This window comes from Oncorhynchus mykiss, chromosome 22 (genome assembly GCF_013265735.2).
Source record: "Oncorhynchus mykiss isolate Arlee chromosome 22, USDA_OmykA_1.1, whole genome shotgun sequence".
In the NCBI taxonomy this organism is placed as follows: Eukaryota; Metazoa; Chordata; class Actinopteri; order Salmoniformes; family Salmonidae; genus Oncorhynchus; species Oncorhynchus mykiss.
Window position 1 is genome coordinate 52,086,510 of NC_048586.1, and position 25,132 is coordinate 52,111,641.

The 25,132-nt window shown below is 45.3% G+C and overlaps 1 protein-coding gene across 2 annotated transcripts; it reads right to left on the reverse strand.

Moving 5' to 3' along the window:
* Positions 1-1,469: 1,469 nt before the first annotated feature.
* On the reverse strand, positions 1,470-24,288 carry smarcal1 (SWI/SNF related, matrix associated, actin dependent regulator of chromatin, subfamily a-like 1). Of its 2 annotated transcripts, none has more exons than XM_036959528.1 (16): positions 23,665-24,288; positions 22,972-23,548; positions 22,750-22,800; positions 22,314-22,568; positions 19,854-19,904; positions 18,326-18,509; positions 16,288-16,438; positions 14,073-14,300; positions 13,706-13,846; positions 11,091-11,315; positions 10,858-10,919; positions 10,667-10,769; positions 9,370-9,552; positions 5,203-5,303; positions 4,972-5,068; positions 1,470-1,841 (listed from the first exon to the last, which is right to left on the reverse strand). In XM_036959528.1, exons 1-16 carry the CDS (start codon positions 24,001-24,003, stop codon positions 1,656-1,658), a joined length of 2,934 nt encoding a protein of 977 aa, XP_036815423.1. In that variant the 5' UTR covers positions 24,004-24,288; the 3' UTR covers positions 1,470-1,655. The 2 variants fall into 2 exon arrangements, with proteins under 2 accessions (XP_036815423.1, XP_036815422.1); XM_036959527.1 differs by having other exon boundaries at positions 10,858-10,922.
* Between the last annotated feature and the right edge of the window lie 844 nt (positions 24,289-25,132).

Consider the following 25,132-nt stretch of genomic DNA (forward strand, 5'->3'; position numbering starts at 1 on the left):
ACAGTACTACATAGAGCCATGACTACATGGAACTCTATTCCACAGTACTACATAGAGCCATGACTACATGGAACTCTATTCCACAGTACTACATAGAGACATGACTACATGGAACTCTATTCCACAGTACTACATAGAAAAAACCTACAAAACAAGGAAGTTCCCCACCCCATTTACATTTGTGAATATAATATTTGGCCAAGAGAATAATAATGTTAATAAAATAGTTATGATCGGAATAACAAGGATAAACATTATAAGGTCATTTTGAATATTTTACAACCATTCATGAATAGTTGACTAGAATGGCAGCATAAAAAAGCCTCTATAGATTCTGAAATCAGAGGAACAAAAAACACAAGGCATTTTGTCATGTGTCTTTTTGTGCATGAAATCATTAACAGGGTAAAATATAATTTGTTTCTTTAACTTTTGGGATAACTGGACAATTAAGGTAAAAGGTATTCGCTTCTGACCATATCATGGGTTGGTCACTTCCAATATATTGAATTATAAATCACCCAAAAATGACTTCATTAACAGCCAATCGTATCCACTTATTGTCCAAAAGGTTCAAGCCATTAATTTGTCAACTTGGAAAAGAGAGAACAACCTCATAATATAAAGTGTTCTTAATAAGTCCAAGTAAAAGGAAGTGGAAGAACCGAGGAGAACTCCAAGGTGAAGGTACGTCAGTTTCTGATCGCACCATCCGTCGCTTTTGAGCGGCTCCACGGAAGAAGACCAAGGAGGTCTCCACTTTTGAAATAAAAAATAAATATAAAAGCCAGACTGGAATTTGATAAAATGCATATTGACACAATCCTTCTGGGAGACTAACCCTAACCCTTAACCCCTAACCCCTACCCATAACCCCTAACCCTAACCCCTAACCCTAACCCATAACCCCTAACCATAACCCTTAGGACAGATGAGTCAAAACTGGAGCTGTTTAACAAGTCACATCAGCTCTACGTTCACAAATCGCTCTACGTTTTCAAAGGAAAGACCACCACTCCTACAGTGAAATATGGAGGGGGCTGGGTTGTGTTTAGGGGCTGCTGTGCTGCACCTGGCACAGGGTGCCTTGAATCCTTGCAAGGAAGAATGAAATGACAAGACTATCAAGGCATTCTGGAGCGAAACGTACTGCCCAGTGTCAGAAAGCTCTGTCTCAGGTCATGGGTCCTCCTACAGGATAATGACCCAAAACACACAGATAAAAGCACCCACAGTTAAGAAAACATTGGACTTTTCATTCTAAGAGTCCAGATCTGAATCCTACCGAACATCTATGGAAAGAGCATCTATACTTCAGCAAAATATATATCTATATTCTACAGCGCCATTTACTTTATGTATGTATTCTTATCTTTGAATATTTCTTATCGTTGTTGCCTTGTCGAGAAGGAGCCTGCAAGCATTTCGTTAGACGCTGTACATACTACTAATAAAACTCGAAACAGTAATTTCCAAAAATTCCATTTATTTTCTTTGGTTGCAAAGAAAAAGTTTGTTGAGAGCAATATTTACAAAGATGAAAAATAATACCCAGAAACAGCTGATCCAACAAAGTACACTACTCATGATAATTTGTTTCATTATGATAGTAGACCATAGGTATATATGGGACATCACTTGATTTCCTCCAGGAATTATCTGCCAAAGTAGTCCTCTATGCGTCTCTTTTTGCTGGGGCTCTCTTCTACACCACTTCCTGGTTGGTTGCTAGGGTCATCCCAGGCCCCCACAGCCTCCAATAGGAGGGCTTCATCCATATCATCCTCCCCCTCAGTGAACGACTTCTGGAACATCTCTGTGATCCTCCTCTGCTGGGAGTCCTGAAATACATAACACATTCACACACTTCATAACACATACACACACACACTTCATAACACACACACATACACTTCATAACACACACTTCATAACACACACACACACTTCATAACACACACACATACACTTCATAACACACACTTCATAACACACACACACACTTCATAACACACACACACACACACACACTTCATAACACACACACACAAACACACACTTCATAACACACACACACTTCATAACACACACACACTTCATAACACACACACACACACTTCATAACACACACTTCTTAACACACACTTCTTAACACACACTTCATAACACAAACACACACACTTCATAACACACACACACACACTTCATAACACACACACACACACACACACACTTCATAACACACACACACACTTCATAACACACACACACACACACACACTTCATAACACACACTTCTTAACACACACTTCTTAACACACACTTCATTACACACACACACACACTTCATAAACACACACACACACTTCATAACACACACACACACTTCATAACACACACACACACACACACACTTCATAACACACACACACTTCATAACACACACACACACACACTTCATAACACACACACACACACACTTCATAACACACACACACACACACTTCATAACACACACACACACACTTCATAACACACACACACACACACTTCATACACACACACACACACACTTCATACACACACACACACACTTCATAACACACACACACACTTCATAACACACACACACTTCATAACACACACACTTCATAACACACACACACACTTCATAACACACACACACACATACACACACACTTCATAACACACACACACACTTCATAACACACACACACACACACACACACTTCATAACACACACACACACACACACACACACTTCATAACACACACACACACTTCATAACACACACACACTTCATAACACACACACACTTCATAAGACACACACACATTTCATAACACACACACACACACTTCATAACACACACTTCATAACACAAACACTTCATAACACACACACTTCATAACACACACACACACACTTCATAACACACACACACACACTTCATACACACACACACACACACTTCATACACACACACACACACACACACACACACTTCGTAACACACACACACACACACACTTCATAACACACACACACACACACTTCATAACACACACACACACACTTCATAACACACACACACACACTTCATAACACACACACACACTTCATAACACACACTTCATAACACACACTTCATAACACAAACACACACACACTTCATAACACACACACACACACACTTCATAACACACACACACTTCATAACACACACACACACACTCCATAACACACACACACACACACACACTTCATAACACACACACACTTCATAACACACACACACACACACTTCATAACACACACACACACACTTCATAACACACACACACACTTCATAACACACACACACACTTCATAACACACACACACACTTCATAACACACACACACACACACTTCATGACACACACACACACACACACTTCATAACACACACACACACTTCATAACACACACACACAAACACTTTGTCTGCCTCTCAAATGGCACCCTATTCTCTATATAAGTGGTTCTCAACCAGGGCACCAGTACGTCTGGGGGTTCTCAACCAGGGCACCAGTACGTCTGGGGGTTCTCAACCAGGGCACCAGTACGTCTGGGGGTTCTCAACCAGGGCACCAGTACGTCTGGGGGTTCTCAACCAGGGCACCAGTACGTCTGGGGGTTCTCAACCAGGGCACCAGTACGTCTGGGGGTTCTCAACCAGGGCACCAGTACGTCTGGGGGTTCTCAACCAGGGCACCAGTACGTCTGGGGGTTCTCAACCAGGGCACCAGTACGTCTGGGGGTTCTCAACCAGGGCACCAGTACGTCTGGGGGTTCTCAACCAGGGCACCAGTATGTCTGGGGGTTCTCAACCAGGGCACCAGTACGTCTGGGGGTTCTCAACCAGGGCACCAGTATGTCTGGGGGTTCTCAACCAGGGCACCAGTACGTCTGGGGGTTCTCAACCAGGGCACCAGTACGTCTGGGGGTTCTCAACCAGGGCACCAGTACGTCTGGGGGTTCTCAACCAGGGCACCAGTACGTCTGGGGGTTCTCAACCAGGGCACCAGTATGTCTGGGGGTTCTCAACCAGGGCACCAGTACGTCTAATAATAGAATGCAAACACTTCCTGTAGTTGTTGACCGTCTCTCACATCACTGTGGTTTGGCCCTTCCATGCAGAACTACTTCAGCAACATGTGTGGGTTTTCCAGCATGAACTGGTCATTTCAAGTCCTGCCACAACATCTCTATTGGGATTAGATCTGGACTTTGACAAGGCCATTCCAAAACTTCAAATGTGTTGCTTTTTAACCATTTTCATGTAGACTTGATTGTGTGTTTTGGATCATTGTCTTGCTGAATGACCCAGCTGTGCTTCAGCAAATAAACAGATGGCCTGACATTCTCCTGTAGAATTCTCTGATACAGAGCAGAATTCATGGTTCCTTCTATTAAGGCAAGTCGTCCAGGTCCTGAGGCAGCAAAGCCTCCCCAAACCATCACACTACCACTACCGTGCTGGACCGTTGGTTTGAGGTTCATAATGCAGTGCTTGGTTTTCCTCAGACATAAATGGGACCCATCTCAACCAAAATAATTGACTCAAATGTGCCAAAAAGCACCTTGTCCCCTGTTGATGGGGGGCATTGTCATCTTGGAAGAGACCAATAGAAATTATTCACCATTGGTTGAAGGTTTATTGGTGTTTACTTTGTCCTCTGAGGGGTTGAGAGGTCCTAAACCATGCCAGTGATGTAGTGTAGGAGCCTGATAGGTCAGCAGCCAACCTGACTATTCCATGACTAGAGTAGCCCATCTGTGGACTGACGTGTGTAGCCCATCTGTGGACTGACGTGTGTAGCCCATCTGTGGACTGACGTGTGTAGCCCATCTGTGGACTGACGTGTGTAGCCCATCTGTGTACCAAACACCAACAGTGCCCCTCACCTTGGAGTGGAAGCTGGCAGACTCTGCCTTCTCTGACAGGTTGGATTCTGATAGCCCCACCTTCTCCAGAACATGCATCTTCTCCTGGATCATGGGCCTACAGAGATACAAAAATCAATCAATATCTTTATTGTCCCATTTGGTCAAATGGTTCCTTCAGAACTATCAACCGAATAGATATTAGAGTATAGAGGTTAGTTCAGACTGATTAAAGAGGAGGAGCCGGCGTACCACAGGTAGTCATCTGCGGTTCCCTTGGCGACCAGGTAGTGAATGTCCACGTTGCTGGTCTGACCGATACGATGCACTCTGTCCTCAGCCTGGATCAATATCTGATAGATTCCAGAGGGCATCATTAGAAGGATGGTAGACAGTACAGGAGGATATATGAACACAGAGCAGCTGTAGCATGCTGTAGATTTCACTAGTATTCACAACTTTTCTGTCAACCAAGACCCTGACACTCTGTTTGGTGAAACCACTGGGTAAGGAGTTAGAGGTCAGGAACCTTCCCCCAGAGCCGGGGTTAGACAGGTCATTACCCTAAGACTACTAAGAACAGCCGATCTGCCAACTTCTGTCTGTAGGGTCCCAACAGTTTGGGCTACACACTAATATGACCCCTCTGTGGAAAGGTGAGACTCTCACTAACACGTTGGTTGTTTCACCACAGGAAGTGTTACATAGCGGATGCAGTCTGTTGTTTCACCACAGGAAGTGTTACATAGCGGATGCAGTTGATTGAGACGCAGACAACCATCGTAAACTGACCGATTTTGAAGGGGAATTTCATATTATGCTAATTAGATTTCCGCGAAGGCCGACTCTAGGGGGTTAAACGGTTGGTCAAGACCTTACCCCAGGGTTAGAGGTTAGACAGGCCATTACCCCGGGGTTAGAGGTTAGACAGGTCCTTACCCCGGGGTTAGAGGTTAGACAGGTCGTTACCCCAGGGTTAGAGGTTAGACAGGCCATTACCCCGGGGTTAGAGGTTAGACAGGTCCTTACCCCAGGGTTAGAGGTTAGACAGGCCATTACCCCGGGGTTAGAGGTTAGACAGGTCATTACCCCAGGGTTAGAGGTTAGACAGGCCATTACCCCGGGGTTAGAGGTTAGACAGGTCCTTACCCCAGGGTTAGAGGTTAGACAGGCCATTACCCCGGGGTTAGAGGTTAGACAGGTCCTTACCCCAGGGTTAGAGGTTAGACAGGCCATTACCCCGGGGTTAGAGGTTAGACAGGTCCTTACCCCGGGGTTAGAGGTTAGACAGGTCCTTACCCCGGGGTTAGAGGTTAGACAGGTCCTTACCCCAGGGTTAGAGGTTAGACAGGCCATTACCCCGGGGTTAGAGGTTAGACAGGCCATTACCCCGGGGTTAGAGGTTAGACAGGCCCTTACCCCAGGGTTAGAGGTTAGACAGGCCATTACCCCGGGGTTAGAGGTTAGACAGGTCATTACCCCGGGGTTAGAGGTTAGACAGGTCCTTACCCCAGGGTTAGAGGTTAGACAGGTCCTTACCCCAGGGTTAGAGGTTAGACAGGCCATTACCCCGGGGTTAGAGGTTAGACAGGTCCTTACCCCAGGGTTAGAGGTTAGACAGGCCATTACCCCGGGGTTAGAGGTTAGACAGGTCATTACCCCAGGGTTAGAGGTTAGACAGGCCATTACCCCGGGGTTAGAGGTTAGACAGGTCATTACCCCGGGGTTAGAGGTTAGACAGGTCCTTACCCCAGGGTTAGAGGTTAGACAGGCCATTACCCCGGGGTTAGAGGTTAGACAGGCCATTACCCCGGGGTTAGAGGTTAGACAGGCCATTACCCCGGGGTTAGAGGTTAGACAGGTCATTACCCCGGGGTTAGAGGTTAGACAGGTCCTTACCCCAGGGTTAGAGGTTAGACAGGCCATTACCCCGGGGTTAGAGGTTAGACAGGCCATTAACCCGGGGTTAGAGGTTAGACAGGTCCTTACCCCGGGGTTAGAGGTTAGACAGGTCCTTACCCCGGGGTTAGAGGTTAGACAGGTCCTTACCCCGGGGTTAGAGGTTAGACAGGTCCTTACCCCGGGGTTAGAGGTTAGACAGGTCCTTACCCCGGGGTTAGAGGTTAGACAGGCCATTACCCCGGGGTTAGAGGTTAGACAGGTCATTACCCCGGGGTTAGAGGTTAGACAGGTCCTTACCCCGGGGTTAGAGGTTAGACAGGTCCTTACCCCGGGGTTAGAGGTTAGACAGGTCCTTACCCCGGGGTTAGAGGTTAGACAGGTCCTTACCCCAGGGTTAGAGGTTAGACAGGCCATTACCCCGGGGTTAGAGGTTAGACAGGTCCTTACCCCAGGGTTAGAGGTTAGACAGGTCCTTACCCCGGGGTTAGAGGTTAGACAGGTCCTTACCCCAGGGTTAGAGGTTAGACAGGCCATTACCCCGGGGTTAGAGGTTAGACAGGCCATAACCCCGGGGTTAGAGGTTAGACAGGTCCTTACCCCAGGGTTAGAGGTTAGACAGGCCATTACCCCGGGGTTAGAGGTTAGACAGGTCATTACCCCGGGGTTAGAGGTTAGACAGGTCCTTACCTCAGGGTTAGAGGTTAGACAGGTCCTTACCCCAGGGTTAGAGGTTAGACAGGCCATTACCCCGGGGTTAGAGGTTAGACAGGCCATTACCCCGGGGTTAGAGGTTAGACAGGCCATTACCCCGGGGTTAGAGGTTAGACAGGTCATTACCCCGGGGTTAGAGGTTAGACAGGTCCTTACCCCGGGGTTAGAGGTTAGACAGGTCCTTACCCCAGGGTTAGAGGTTAGACAGGCCATTACCCCGGGGTTAGAGGTTAGACAGGTCCTTACCCCAGGGTTAGAGGTTAGACAGGTCCTTACCCCGGGGTTAGAGGTTAGACAGGTCCTTACCCCAGGGTTAGAGGTTAGACAGGCCATTACCCCGGGGTTAGAGGTTAGACAGGTCATTACCCCGGGGTTAGAGGTTAGACAGGTCCTTACCCCAGGGTTAGAGGTTAGACAGGTCCTTACCCCAGGGTTAGAGGTTAGACAGGCCATTACCCCAGGGTTAGAGGTTAGACAGGCCATTACCCCGGGGTTAGAGGTTAGACAGGTCCTTACCCCAGGGTTAGAGGTTAGACAGGTCCTTACCCCAGGGTTAGAGGTTAGACAGGCCATTACCCCGGGGTTAGAGGTTAGACAGGTCCTTACCCCAGGGTTAGAGGTTAGACAGGTCCTTACCCCAGGGTTAGAGGTTAGACAGGCCATTACCCCGGGGTTAGAGGTTAGACAGGCCATTACCCCGGGGTTAGAGGTTAGACAGGTCCTTACCCCAGGGTTAGAGGTTAGACAGGTCCTTACCCCGGGGTTAGAGGTTAGACAGGTCCTTACCCCAGGGTTAGAGGTTAGACAGGCCATTACCCCGGGGTTAGAGGTTAGACAGGCCATTACCCCGGGGTTAGAGGTTAGACAGGTCCTTACCCCAGGGTTAGAGGTTAGACAGGCCATTACCCCGGGGTTAGAGGTTAGACAGGTCATTACCCCGGGGTTAGAGGTTAGACAGGTCCTTACCCCAGGGTTAGAGGTTAGACAGGTCATTACCCCAGGGTTAGAGGTTAGACAGGCCATTACCCCGGGGTTAGAGGTTAGACAGGTCCTTACCCCAGGGTTAGAGGTTAGACAGGCCATTACCCCGGGGTTAGAGGTTAGACAGGTCCTTACCCCAGGGTTAGAGGTTAGACAGGTCCTTACCCCAGGGTTAGAGGTTAGACAGGCCATTACCCCGGGGTTAGAGGTTAGACAGGTCATTACCCCGGGGTTAGAGGTTAGACAGGTCCTTACCCCAGGGTTAGAGGTTAGACAGGTCCTTACCCCAGGGTTAGAGGTTAGACAGGCCATTACCCCGGGGTTAGAGGTTAGACAGGTCATTACCCCGGGGTTAGAGGTTAGACAGGTCCTTACCCCGGGGTTAGAGGTTAGACAGGTCCTTACCCCGGGGTTAGAGGTTAGACAGGTCCTTACCCCGGGGTTAGAGGTTAGACAGGTCCTTACCCCGGGGTTAGAGGTTAGACAGGTCCTTACCCCGGGGTTAGAGGTTAGACAGGTCCTTACCCCGGGGTTAGAGGTTAGACAGGTCCTTACCCCGGGGTTAGAGGTTAGACAGGTCCTTACCCCAGGGTTAGAGGTTAGACAGGTCCTTACCCCGGGGTTAGAGGTTAGACAGGCCATTACCCCGGGGTTAGAGGTTAGACAGGTCATTACCCCGGGGTTAGAGGTTAGACAGGTCCTTACCCCGGGGTTAGAGGTTAGACAGGTCCTTACCCCGGGGTTAGAGGTTAGACAGGTCCTTACCCCGGGGTTAGAGGTTAGACAGGTCCTTACCCCGGGGTTAGAGGTTAGACAGGTCCTTACCCCAGGGTTCCAGAATAGCTCAGCAAACACCACCAAAGCAGCAGAGTGCAGGGTGATGCCCATGTTAGCTGCAGTGATAGAGAGCACCGCTACACAGCTCTTGTCAGTGAACTGGAACCGGTCACACAGTTGCTGCCGCTCTGACGACGGGGTGGAGCCGTCTATACGGATGTAGTCGATACCCTGAAATAACATGAACAACAGAAACACACAAGACAGTCATGTTTCATCTTTATTGAATAATAAAATATACAGTCTACCAGCAGTGAAGCCGCTCAACATTTACATTCAGTCATCTAACAGACTTCCATCCAGAGCGACCCACAGGACAGGCCAGGGTCAAGCTCCCTGCTCAAGGGCACTTCGACAGATCTCCCACAAGGTCAAAAACGGGGGGCTGAATCAGCCACCGGCCCTCCAAGACCCCCCCATCACAGTTCTCCAAGAGCTACCTCTCAACCATCCTTGAACCCCCCCTCCCCAAAAAATAACCTCTCCCTCCATTCCCCACACCCAATTCCACATCCCACAATGCACCAACAACCAACAAAAGAGAAAAAAAAGAAAGACAAAAGAAAACAATGTAAATAACTTTCAATGGTTTGTTTTCTTTTAACTTTGCTGTGATGTTTAACATACAATTTCAATCTATCGAATCTACAGATTGGGAGTTACTAAAGAGTATTAGTATATTAGTAATTGACTGACCCGGTCTCTCCAGATGTCCTAACAGTACTATTTCTAGGGTCAATTTTAGATCAATGCTGTGCATTTTCAGCCATTCCTGAACCTGAGACCAGAAACAGGCTACCTAAGGGCAATACCAAAATAAATGGTCTTGATTCTGTATCCTCACAACAAAATCTGCAGAGCTGCGATGACCGTATGCCCCAAATATTCAACATTTTGTTGGTGGCAAGAATTCTGTACAATAATTTTAGCTGAAAATCTTGAAGTCTTGAATCTCACGTTGTTTCAAAAATCTCTTTCCAGCTATTTTTCAATGTGTATGGCACAGCTGTAAACATCCTAGTCCTCAACTGAAACGGGTATACTTTCCTATTTATGCTATTTTTGTTCATGTTTTAAACATTTAGAAGAAAAGCCAGTAATCCACCTAAAGATAAATTAAAACCCCTCGTGCCATTAGGCACCCAGTTTCCAGGAGATTCATGGCATAAGGCATAAATATGTACGGATGTCAATATGCACTAGAAAAGTGAGTCATCTAAACCAAAGTCTTTATCTTGTGTGGATAAACTTTAAGTCTGTTTAGCAGACATCCTGTTCTCCTCACCTTCTCTCCCAACTCCTTGGTGATAAAGTCCAGGACCAGCTTGTGATGAGCAAACACCAGGAACTTCTCTCTTCCGCACTCTAGCATGTCCATGATGTACTCCCTGAGCAACAAAAACAAAACAGAACTGGTTTAAAACAGCATGCTCTCAGCAGTGTACTCTCAATGTGGGGTAAACACTTTCAACTCACATGATGGCTTTAATCTTGGCCTCAGCAGTGTGGTTAAAGAACACCAGAAGAGCCTCCTTTATCTTCTGGAACAGAACAAAAAACCCAACAGGAGACGAATGTGTTTAACAAGACAAGGTGAAACTAGATGAACGTTAACAATGGAATGCTCTCTAGAAACACGCCTCATCTAGCGTCAAAATTAGCTGTAAGAGTATCGTTTTTATTAATAATCTCTCTTCCCCTGAACTCACGTTGTTGTTGTGTTGTCCCTTGGCCAGATCCTTGGCTGCGGCAGACAGAGCTGCCTTGGTGCGGGTGTTGATACCGTCTGTGGTCACCGTGACAACCTTGCGTTGCTTGGCAGGAAGCTGAGAGAGGACCTCTGACTTGAGACGGCGTAGCATTAGACTCTCCTCTAACATCAGCTTCAGTTCTCCTAGATTACTGGAGCCAGAGTAGTCCCAACCCCACGGCAGCTAGCAGGAGAACAACAAGTCCTAGGTTACTGGAGCCAGAGCAGTCCCAACCCCACGCCAGCTAGCAGGAGAACAACAAGTCCTAGGTTACTGGAGCCAGAGTAGTCCCAACCCCACACCAGCTAGCAGGAGAACAACAAGTCCTAGGTTACTGGAGCCAGAGTAGTCCCAACCCCACGGCAGCTAGCAGGAGAACAACAAGTCCTAGGTTACTGGAGCCAGAGTAGTCCCAACCCCACACCAGTTAGCAGGAGAACAACAAGTCCTAGGTTACTGGAGCCAGAGTAGTCCCAACCCCACGGCAGCTAGCAGGAGAACAACAAGTCCTAGGTTACTGGAGCCAGAGTAGTCCCAACCCCATGCCAGCTAGCATGCAGCCAAGAGGCCCATGATCACTCTGGATGAACTGCAGAGATCTACAGCTGAGGTGGGAGACTCTGTCCATAGGACAACAATCAGTCGTATATTGCACAAATCTGGCCTTTATGGAAGAGTGGCAAGAAGAAAGCCATTTCTTAAAGATATCCATAAAAAGTGTTGTTTAAAGTTTGCCACAAGCCACCAGGGAGACACACCAAACATGTGGAAGAAGGTGCTCTGGTCAGATGAAACCAAAATTGAACTTTTTGGCAACAATGCAAAACGTTATGTTTGGCGTAAAAGCAACACAGCTGAATACACCATCCCCACTGTCAAACATGGTGGTGGCAGCATCATGGTTTGGGCCTGCTTTTCTTCAGCAGGGACAGGGAAGATGGTTAAAATTGATGGGAAGATGGATGGAGCCAAATACAGGACCATTCTGGAAGAAAACCTGATGGAGTCTGCAAAAGACCTGAGACTGGGACGGAGATTTGTCTTCCTACAAGACAATGATCCAAAACATTAAGCAAAATCTACAATGGAATGGTTTAAAAATAAACATATCCAGGTGTTAGAATGGCCAAGTCAAAGTCCAGACCTGACTCCAATCGAGAATCTGTGGAAAGAACTGAAAACTGCTGTTCACAAATGCTCTCCATCCAACCTCATTGAGCTTGAGCTGTTTTGCAAGGAGGAATGGGAAAAAATGTCAGTCTCTCGATGTGCAAAACTGATAGAGACATACCCCAAGCGACTTACAGCTGTAATCGCAGCAAAAGGTGGCACTACAAATCATTAACTTAAGGGGGCTGAATAATTTTGCACGCCCAATTTTTTTTTCCTTCAGTAGTTCTGAAGGAATAAGCAATTTCATAAATGTGTCAGGTGCAGCGTCTGGTTGCTCCTCATTACCCACCTCGGACCATAAATATTCTTTACATCAATAACATAGGAATCACTATGTGCAGACACCGTGATCTGAGCTATCCGATTGGCCAAAATTGGAAAACTTTGCCTTCCCGGCACTAGGGCTGCTGAATCAAGCGCACCTACTGCCAACGGCACTAGGGCTGCTGAATCAAGCGCACCTACTGCCAACGGCACTAGGGCTGCTGAATCAAGCGCACCTACCGCCAACGGCACTAGGGCTGCTGAATCAAGCGCACCTACTGCCAACGGCACTAGGGCTGCTGAATCAAGCGCACCTACCGCCAACGGCACTAGGGCTGCTGAATCAAGTTGAATCAAGATTGACCAGGTATGCCTTGGAGATCGACCAGGAATGCCTTGGAGATCGCCCACGAATGCCTTGGAGATCGCCCACGAATGCCTTGGAGATCGCCCACGAATGCCTTGGAGATCGACCACGAATGCCTTGGAGATCGCCCACGAATGCCTTGGAGATCGACCACGAATGCCTTGGAGATCGACCACGAATGCCTTGGAGATCGACCACGAATGCCTTGGAGATCGACCACGAATGCCTTGGAGATCGCCCACGAATGCCTTGGAGATCGACCACGAATGCCTTGGAGATCGACCACGAATGCCTTGGAGATCGACCACGAATGCCTTGGAGATCGACCACGAATGTCAGGATACTGTAGAGCAGCAGGCGGGTCTAGGATACTGTAGAGCAACAGGCGGGTCTAGGATACTGTAGAGCAGCAGGCGGGTCTAGGATACTGTAGAGCAGCAGGCGGGTCTAGGATACATACTGTAGAGCAACAGGCGGGTCTAGGATACTGTAGAGCAACAGGCGGGTCTAGGATACTGTAGAGCAACAGGCGGGTCTAGGATACTGTAGAGCAGCAGGCGGGTCTAGGATACATACTGTAGAGCAACAGGCAGGTCTAGGATACTGTAGAGCAACAGGCGGGTCTAGGATACTGTAGAGCAGCAGGCGGGTCTAGGATACATACTGTAGAGCAACAGGCAGGTCTAGGATACTGTAGAGCAACAGGCGGGTCTAGGATACTGTAGAGCAACAGGCGGGTCTAGGATACTGTACTGTAGGCTAAACTTACCTGTCGGGCATTGCAATACCTGGTCCCAAAGTCACGGAAGTGGGGGAACAGGGAGGGCTTGACAGCCAGGATCTGACTGTAGAGCTCTGAGGGTCTGGACATGGCAGGAGTCCCCGACAGCAGGATCACACGCTTAGCTACCTGAGATTGAGAACATAGTAGAAACTGAAGACAACACTATCTAACTAATCACAGTCTTAGCTACCTGAAAACAGTGACAACACACTAATAAGAACACAGTCCAACCCAACAGTCTTAAGAGATCACATGAAAACTTCACTATTACCTTTGTTAAATTGTTACATAGAATATATAAATTGTAGCCTAAATACCAAGGATCCTGAGAGTAAAAGAGAATCATCCACACCTTGAGCAGTGGCAAGGCAGCCTTAAAGCGGGCAGTCTTCATGTTCTTCAGAAAGTGGGACTCATCCATTATGAGAACATTGAAGGGGTTAGCAGCCTGCTGCTTGTCCATCCTGCTCAGTAGATCATAGCTGATGATGTTGACCAGACCACCCCTCAGGTTGTCTTTCCCCTTGACAATCACATTGATACTGTCAGGCTGCACGGAGGGCAGCCACTGCCTGAAGGCCTAGAGAGGAGGGGAGATAGTGCTGTGAACAATGGCATACTGTAGAGTTGACAACTGTGGTCACTGGATGCTGAGCAAACTGTCACTGACTACAGTTACTGCTCCAGTCCTATACATTCTAGAGCACGCCTGGGAGGAACAGTCGAGTTAACAAGAGTCCTACACATTCTAGAGCACATCTGAGAGGAACAGTCGAGTTAACAAGAGTCTCCTACACATTCTAGAGCACGTCTGAGAGGAACAGTCGAGTTAACAAGAGTCCTACACATTCTAGAGCACATCTGAGAGGAACAGTCGAGTTAACAAGAGTCCTATACATTCTAGAGCACGTCTGGGAGGAACAGTCGAGTTAACAAGAGTCCTACACATTCTAGAGCACGTCTGGGAGGAACAGTCGAGTTAACAAGAGTCCTACACATTCTAGAGCACGTCTGAGAGGAACAGTCGACTTAACAAGAGTCCTACACATTCTAGAGCACATCTGAGAGGAACAGTCGAGTTAACAAGAGTCCTACACATTCTAGAGCACATCTGAGAGGAACAGTCAAGTTAACAAGAGTCCTACACATTCTAGAGCACATCTGAGAGGAACAGTCAAGTTAACAAGAGTCCTACACATTCTAGAGCACGTCTGAGAGGAACAGTCGAGTTAACAAGAGTCCTACACATTCTAGAGCACATCTGAGAGGAACAGTCGAGTTAACAAGAGTCCTACACATTCTAGAGCACGTCTGAGAGGAACAGTCGAGTTAACAAGAGTCCTACATATTCTAGAGCACATCTGAGAGGAACAGTCGAGTTAACAAGAGTCCTACACATTCTAGAGCACGTCTGAGAGGAACAGTCGAGTTAACAAGAGTCCTACACATTCTAGAGCACGTCTGAGAGGAACAGTCAAGTTAACAAGAGTCCTACACATTCTAGAGCACGTCTGAGAGGAACAGTCGAGTTAACAAGAGTCCTACACATTCTAGAGCACGTCTGAGAGGAACAGTCAAGTTAACAAGAGTCCTACACATTCTAGAGCACATCTGAGAGGAACAGTCGAGTTAACAAGAGTCCTACACATTCTAGAGCACGTCTGAGAGGAACAGTCAAGTTAACAAGAGCAAAATCTGGACATTTCTGGCATGCCCAAGACTAGACCTTCCTCTTTGACTGCAAACCTGATGGGCCAATTAAAATGAGAACTAGAGCCCCCTGCTCCAGTTTGACAGCATCCTCTACACTTCAAGGATATATTTTAAAACCACTAACAGACACCCTGACGGAACAGAACACACCAGAACCACGAGGAATAACAAGAAACCAGAGAGACCCATAGGACACGGTGACACATAGGACATGCAGTCAGAGTGGATGAATAGGACAAAGGACTGATGGAGACCAACTTTCCTTGCATTGCAAACAAATAATTCACAGACAAAACTCTAATCAATACAGTAATAAACAGAACACAATCATTTACAGCCTCTGGGTGTTCCATGTCCACATAATGTACTGTTTAATTTACTGGGTGCTCGCCAGACAAAGAAAATGGTTCTTGGTTTCTTCTTTAAAATAAATGACCTAATGGAGCTACAGGACTAGTAGGGATTACAGTGCTTAGAAACAAAACACTTTGCCAATACCAATCCACTTATTCCTCTTTACTCGAATCACCTCCAGATTCCACTAACACTAATGTGTAAAGAACAGCATACCCCTGGACATGACTGACACGGTGTCTATCTAAACAGAAAGAACAGCATACCCCTGGACATGACTGACACGGTGTCTATCTAAACAGAAAGAACAGAACCGATTAATGAAGAACCATCAGGGGAAAAACAACACTAACTTTGTATTCCTCGATAACGTACCACTCCATGACTATTATTGAACACTGAGAAAAAACGCAATTTATAATTTTAATAAATGTCATAGTCTAGGCCTATAGCTAATAAGAAATGCCAAGGTCTATAGCTAATAATAGATGTGATTGTACCTCAGCCCAGGTGAATTTGACAGAAGAAGGGGCCACCACTAATAAAGGCCACTCTTTCCTGTAGTAGGCAGCTATGCAAATGGCCTGAACTGTCTTCCCCAGTCCCATGTCATCAGCCAGGAGGAGGCGGCCATCTTTGGACACCGCAAAGCTGGAGGAGACAACCAGGGTTTAATACAACTACAGTCAAAGTCGGGAAGTTTACATACACCTTAGCCTAATACATTTAAACTCAGTTTTTCACAATTCCTCACATTTAATCTTAGTTAAAATTCCCTGTTTTAGGTCAGTTAGGATCACCACTTTATTTTAAGAATGTGAAATGTCAAAATAATAGTAGAGAGAATGCTTTATTTCAGCTTTAATTTATTTCATCACATTCCCAATGTATTTGGTAGCATTGCCTTTAAATTGTTTGACTTGAGATGTTGCTTCAATATATCCTCATAAATTTTCCTCCCTCATGATGCCATTTACTTTGTCAAGTGCACCAGTCCCTCCTGCAGCAAAGCACCCCCACAACATGATGCTGCCACCCGCACAACATGATGCTGCCACCCCCACAACATGATGCTGCCACCCCCACAACATGATGCTGCCACCCCCACAACATAATGCTGCCACCCTCACAACATGATGCTGCCACCCCCACAACATAATGCTGCCATCCCCGTGCTTCACGGTTGGGATGGTGTTCTTCGGCTTGCAATCCTCAACCATTTTCCTCCAAACTTAACAATGGTCATTATGGCCAAACTGTTCTATTTTTGTTTCATCAGATCAGAGGACATTTCTCCAAAAAGTACGGTCTGGCTTTTATATGTCGGTTTTGGAGCAGTGATTTCTTCCTTGCTGAGCGGCCTTTCAGGTTATGTCGATATAGGACTCGTTTTACTGTGGATATAGACTTTTGTACCCGTTTCCTCCAGAATCTTCACAAAGTCCTTTGCTGTTGTTCTGGGATTGATTTGCACTTTTCACACCAAAGTACGTTCATGTCTAGAAGGCAGAACGCGTCTCCTTCCTGAGCGGTATGACGGCTGCGTGGTCCCATGGTGTTTATACTTAAGTTCTATTGTTTGTACAGTTGAACGTGGTACCTTCAGGTGTTTGGAAATTGCAACAAAGGATGCACCAGACTTGTGAGGGTCTTCATCTGTTTTTATGAGGTCTAGTTTGATTTATTTTGATTTTCCCATGATGTCAAGCAAATAGGCACTGAGTTTGAAGGTAGAAATACATCCACAGGTACACCTCCAATTGACTCAGATGATGTCAATTAGCCAATCAGAAGCTCCTAAAGCCATGACATCCTTTTCTGGAATTTTCCAAGCTGTTTAAAGGCACAGTCAACTTAGTGTATGTAAACTTCTGACCCACTGGAATTGTGATTTAGTGAATTATAAGTGAAATAATTTGTCTGTAAACAATTGTTGGAAAAATTACTTGTGTCATGCACAAAGTAGATGTCCTAACCGACTTGCCAAAACTATAGTTTGTTAACAAGATATTTGTGGAGTGGTTGAAAAACGAGTTTTAATGACTCCAACCTAAGTGTATGTACTTCAACTGTACATACAAACAGACCATTAATCAAGAACCATCTTGGGAACAAAACAAACATTGTCTGGAGAAGAAGACAATCAAGGTGTCATACAAACAAACAGACTGATTATCACAATATGAAACTATATAAGAACCAGATACATAAGATTTGTATACATTAGGCACAAAACGAAGGGGGAAATATTGGAAATGTCCAATATGAAACTTATTTCCCCTTTCCGTTGCTAAACATTTTTGCTATGGTGTGCCCTAATGAATACAACCCAGTACACTGCTGCTACTGTTCATATCTATGCATTTTAATAACTCTACCTACATGTACATATTACCTCAATTACCTCGACACCGGTGCCCCCGCACATCCACTCTGTACCGGTACCCCCTATATATAGCCCCACTATTGTTATTTACTGTTGCTCTCTATTTCTGATTTGAGTTGTATGGTCATGATAACAGTGAGACTAACACCTACTTGACACCGTCTCTCTGGAAGGGCATGAGACGACGTGTCAATGAGGGGTCAATGGAAGACAGGTCAGCTTCAGGAACCTCTGATGGCCATGTCTGGCTGCCTTCAAACAGGGCAGAGAACACCTGGATCACACCCCTAGGGAGAGGCTCAATCTCTACTGATGGAATGGCACCGAGAGCATCCACTGGGAAGTAGGACAGGGAACAGAGTCACACTGAATACAGAACACACCCCCCATTCACTGAATACAGAACACACCCCATTCGCTGAATTCAAAACACACCCCATTCACTGAATACAAAACACACACCATTCACTGAATACAGAACACACACACACACCATTCGCTGAATACAGAACACACACACACCATTTGCTGAATACAGAACACACACACACCATTTGCTGAATACAGAACACACACACACCATTTGCTGAATACAGAACACACACACACACCATTCACTGAATACAGAACACACCCACCCACCATCCACTGAATACAGAACACACCCACCCACCATTCACTGAATACAAAACACACACCATTCACTGAATATACAGGGCCTTTGGAAAGTACTCAGCCTCCTTGACTTCTTCCACATTTTGTTACGTCACAGCCTTATTCTAAAATGGATTAAATAAATAATATCCCTCAATCTACACACAACACCCCATAATGACAACGCAAAACAGATGTTGAAATTTGCAAATGTATTAATACTAAAAAACAGAAAAACCTTAATCATTTCCAATCAATTTAATTTACCACAGGTGGACACCAATCAAGTTGTAGAAACATTCAGGATGATCAATGGAAACAGAATGCACCTGAGCTCAATTTCAAGTCTCATAGCAAAGGATCTGGTGACTTATGTAAATAAGGTATCTGTTTTTTTATACATTTGCAAACATTTCAACAAAAGAAAAGTTTTTCTCGTCGTCATTATGGGGTAGTGGGTGGAGATTGATGAGGAAAACATGTATTTAATGAATTTTAGAACAAGACATTTTCAGAAAAAGTCAAGGGGTCTGAATACTTTACGAATGTATTTACCGAATGTAGAACACAGAATGTAGAACACAGAACACTCATGAATATAGAACACAGAATGTAGAACACAGAATGTAGAACACAGAACACTCATGAATATAGAACACAGAATGTAGAACACAGAATATAGAACACAGAATATAGAACACAGAACATTCATGAATATAGAACACAGAATGTAGAACACAGAACATTCATGAATATAGAACACAGAATGTAGAACACAGAACATTCATGAATATAGAACACAGAACACTCACTGACTATAGAACATTCATGAATATAGAACACAGAACATTCATGAATATAGAACACAGAACATTCATGAATATAGAACACAGAACATTCATGAATATAGAACACAGAACACTCACTGACTATAGAATGCAGAGTCGCAGACAATTCAGCAGAGAAGGCTAGCGGATACATGACCATGAAGTGTCAAAGCAATGACCACAACAGGATAATACTTACTAAGTCTTTTATAATCCTCAAGCAAGAAACTCCACTTTCTTGTCTTCATATCTTAACAAAAGAGAGAATATATAATATCACACAGCACTATCTAAAACATGATACTGATGAATATATGAAAATGAAATAACACGCTTGAAAATAGTAGGAAAATTAACGAACTGTTGCTGTCATGAAATTGTCAGCCGGTTATTGTCATGCAAATTCCAGTCTCACGGTCATTGATCGTTAATAACATAAATATGTTTAACAGCTCTTATGCGCCATGGGCTAGTTCATTTAGCAGACCAGATATGCTTATAAGTCTCGTACCATTATTTTATATTATTGTAAGAATAATATAATTGAACTTAGCTGAATAAAATAAATGATATTTTTCCCATTCCAGAGCGAGTGTACATATTGAGCGTAAAAGTAGATAGATTTAGATGTGAATGATACAAACCTTAGAAATCAAAACATACAGGCTGCATGATGCGACTACAGGCTGTTGACCATTTGAAAACCTTAAATAAATTCTATGTATTATAATAAGTTAAAATAAAAAAGTGCTCATACAGTATTGTTGTAATTGTCATTATTACATATACACATACACAAATAAAAACTGTCCGATAAATCGGTATCTGCTTTTTTTGGGTTCTCCGATAAATCGTATCAGCATTGAAAAATCATAATCGGTCGACCTCTAGCTGTAACCCAACAAAATGTGGAAAAAGTCAAGGGGTCTGAATACTTTCTGAAGGCCCTGTAGGTACCAAAAAAAAAAAAAATTATGCCGTGCGAAATATGTGGTAGGCTACTAGACTATGTATTGTATAATGGTACAATCATTATTTGAATTCTGGTGGGGTTTTTCAGGCTTAGGCTCACATATAGGCCCTATGCATAAACTATGGTGTTCTACATGCTAGTTCAGAAATGCTTTGAATTAATCATCCGTTTTAAAAGCATGAACTGTTTTGATGATAGGTGTTTGATGTGATTTATGATTGCATTTGCATTGATGTCAGAGTGGTTAGAGGGACAATAGAGCCCTGAGTACCAGGCCATTAGGACCTGATGGAGGGACAATAGAACCCTGAGTACCAGGCCATTAGGACCTGATGGAGGGACAATAGAACCCTGAGTACCAGGCCATTAGGACCTGATGGAGGGACAATAGAGCCCTGAGTACCAGGCCATTAGAACCTGATGGAGGGACAATAGAGCCCTGAGTACCAGGCCATTAGGACCTGATGGAGGGACAATAGAGCCCTGAGTACCAGGCCATTAGGACCTGATGGAGGGACAATAGAACCCTGAGTACCAGGCCATTAGGACCTGATGGAGGGACAATAGAACCCTGAGTACCAGGCCATTAGGACCTGATGGAGGGATAATAGAACCCTGAGTACCAGGCCATTAGGACCTGATGGAGGGACAATAGAACCCTGAGTACCAGGCCATTAGGACCTGATGGAGGAACAATAGAGCCCTGAATACCAGGCCATTAGGACCTGATGGAGGGACAATAGAACCCTGAGTACCAGGCCATTAGGACCTGATGGAGGAACAATAGAGCCCTGAATACCAGGCCATTAGGACCTGATGGAGGGACAATAGAGCCCTGAGTACCAGGCCATTAGGACCTGATGGAGGGACAATAGAACCCTGAGTACCAGGCCATTAGGACCTGATGGAGGGACAACAGACCCCTGAGTACCAGGCCATTGGTGACCTGATGGAGGAACAACAGAGCCCTGAGTACCAGGCCATTAGGACCTGATGGAGGGACAATAGAACCCTGAGTACCAGGCCATTAGGACCTGATGGAGGGACAATAGAGCCCTGAGTACCAGGCCATTAGGACCTGATGGAGGGACAATAGAACCCTGAGTACCAGGCCATTAGGACCTGATGGAGGAACAATAGAGCCCTGAGTACCAGGCCATTAGGACCTGATGGGGGGACAACAGACCCCTGAGTACCAGGCCATTGGTGACCTGATGGAGGAACAACAGAGCCCTGAGTACCAGGCCATTAGGACCTGATGGAGGGACAATAGAGCCCTGAGTACCAGGCCATTAGGACCTGATGGAGGGACAATAGAACCCTGAGTACCAGGCCATTAGGACCTGATGGAGGGACAATAGAGCCCTGAGTACCAGGCCATTAGGACCTGATGGGGGGACAACAGACCCCTGAGTACCAGGCCATTGGTGACCTGATGGAGGAACAACAGAGCCCTGAGTACCAGGCCATTAGGACCCGATGGAGGGACAATAGAGCCCTGAATAACAGGCCATTAGTGACCTCATGGTCATTAGCGACTTGGGTAAGTCTACTACCAACACATGTCCAGAGTGCATAAGAGAATATTACCATGTCTGAATGGTCACGTGGAATTTGACTGCGGCCATGACTGCCGGTGTGGTGGTAATACTGTCACCGCAACAGCCCTAAACAGGTTTCACTTACCATAGTTCTTGGAAGGCATCTGTTTGAAAGCAGCGATGACGTCAACATGGTACCCAACGTCGACCTCGAAGCGTGATCGTGACACCAGGGTGGCGTGGCCCTGTACGGTGGCCCCTGGTCTCTGCCAGCCACTACACAGCTTCAGCAGGGCCCCAAGCGCAGCAGTGTCACGGGACCGGCTAGACGCCGGCGCCACGTCAATACCCCTCACCAGAGGTTTCAGACATATACAGGAGATGGAGCCGGACTCCTCCACTATAACAGGAAATACATGGGCCTTCTTAGAAGGTCCCAAATGGCACTCTATTCCGTATACAGTGCACTACTTTGGAGCCCTATAGGGAAGAGAGTGTCTATTTGGACAATACATCTTCACTTGACCAATACATGTGATTATCTTCTTAAAGTATGTGATGTGTGTAGGCCTATCTCATACTCAGCTGACGATAGTCCTCAAGGCTGAAGTTCCACATCTTGGTAGCAGGGTCTGTTGGGAGATACAAGATAAACAACAACAACACATAGTAAACAAGTGTACGTAATCTTAGGTTATAGAATATAACATAAATATTAGTTATTGCTCTATATAGGGCTGTAATTCAACCTTTCAACCGGACAAATCACCAGGATGAATTTAAATACATCCATTAAAACTCACCATAGTTCCGAGAAGGGATGTTTTTGAACACAGCAATCAGCTCAGCATGGTAACCGACTTCCACTCTGAACCGCTCCTCTGAGTGAGAGACACATTTCCCTCTGACTGTGACGGCAGGGCTCTTCCCAGGTAGAGAGTTACTAACATCAGTACCGCTGGAGGGAGCAGCACTCTGGACAGATGGTGATGTGGCTCCATGTTTGCTTCCTTGTTTATAGAAACTACCAATGGCACATCCAGAATGGGAAGACAGCCCAGAAGAAGAGGTCTTTGGATGAGGTTTAGAAACAGAGAAACTGCCAGTTGCACTTGTAGAAGTAGGATACGGACCAGGTAACACTGCTTTATTCGGCTGTGGAGGTTTGAACACAGAGGAGACGTTCTGGCCTGATGATGATGACTTGGCTCCATATGAACTACCAGTACCAGTGGAACTTCCAGAAAAGGAAGATGATGGGCCACCTGTTGTCTTTGGCTGAAGTGCTTTGAACACTGAGGGGCTTCCTCCTGTAGACACATCTAACCCTTTCAATGAATGTTGTCCCTTTGGGAGAGGTAGTGGGTCTATTACTTTAATCTGAGGAGACAAAGACAACAAAAAAAACAGTACATTAGAAACTAAAATCATTGCCAACAGACAAACCAAACACAAATATAACTGTACAAAACGTCAAGGTATCACTCCTCCCTCACCTGTTTAGTGGCAGTATTGGTGAATAGTGAATTCTGTCCAGACTTGTCCCTTGGGCTAGAAAACAACTGGTCAGGTCTCCTGTCTTGACCCCGTGGAACATAATTCTGAAGCACAGTATTAGGTGGATGATGAGTTAGTCCTGGTCGGGGAGTTGAGTTAGAAGGTGGACCAGAGTGAGTGTTAATGCATTGCTGAGGAGCACTGGCAGGGTTGTTGAGCCCTGATATGGGCGTCTGGTTGTTACACTGAGCAGCCTGTCTCTGTGCTCTAATCGCTAAAGCTCTCCGTCTGTTCTCCTCTATCTTCTGCAGCTGCTCTGCCGTCAAAGAGCTAGACATGGTTAATTATTAGCTCGCTATATTGCCTGCTTATTTGCTGGCAAGATAGGTTGTAGCTAGCGAGCTATCGTTAGCTTGCTAACAAGTCGGAAAAGATCACAGGCCATATCCGTAAGCGAAATATGAATAAACAAGTAGCAGAGTTATCTAGCTATTTCTAAATACGACATATTTTCGCTAACGACCTACGCTAAAACAACAAAAGCAGAAGTTCTTCGTAAGTATATTGAGCAGTTTCTTGTTTGGAACTCCTGCGGAGGAAGTGACGTACGGCAAATGTTCGGCGCTTTTCTTTTAGGTTACACGTTTTTTAATTCTTTCAATACTTTAAAAAAATGTTATTTTATTGTTTCAATACTTTTTTTAAATGTTTTTTTTATTCTTCAAATACCATTAGTTTTACAATAAGAAACAGGAATATGTGCAGTGATACTATATATAAATATAGTGAATGGTATAGTAGTGGTTGTGTCTACAGTAGTAATGGTAGTGACTGGTTATAGTAGTGGTAGTGTCTACAGTAGTAATGGTAGTGACTGGTTATAGTTATAGTAGTGGTAGTGACTGGTTATAGTTATAGTAGTGGTAGTGACTGGTTATAGTTATAGTAGTGGTAGTGACTGGTTATAGTAATAGTAATGGTAGTGACTGGTTATAGTTATAGTATTGGTAGTGACTGGTTATAGTAATAGTAGTTGTAGTGTCTACAGTAGTAATGGTAGTGACTGGTTATAGTTATAGTAGTGGTAGTGACTGGTTATAGTAATGGTAATGGTAGTGACTGGTTATAGTTATAGTAGTGGTAGTGACTGTTTATAGTTATAGTAGTGGTAGTGACTGGTTATAGTTATAGTAATGGTAGTGACTGGTTCTAGTTATAGTAGTGGTAGTGACTGGTTATAGTTATAGTAATGGTAGTGACTGGTTATAGTTATAGTAGTGGTAGTGACTGGTTATAGTTATAGTAGTGGTAGTGACTGGTTATAGCAGTGTTAGTGACTGGTTATAGTTATAGTAATGGTAGTGTCTACAGTAGTAGTGGTTGTGACTGGTTATAGTTATAGTAGTGGTAGTGACTGGTTATAGTTATAGTAGTGGTAGTGACTGGTTATAGTTATAGTAGTGGTAG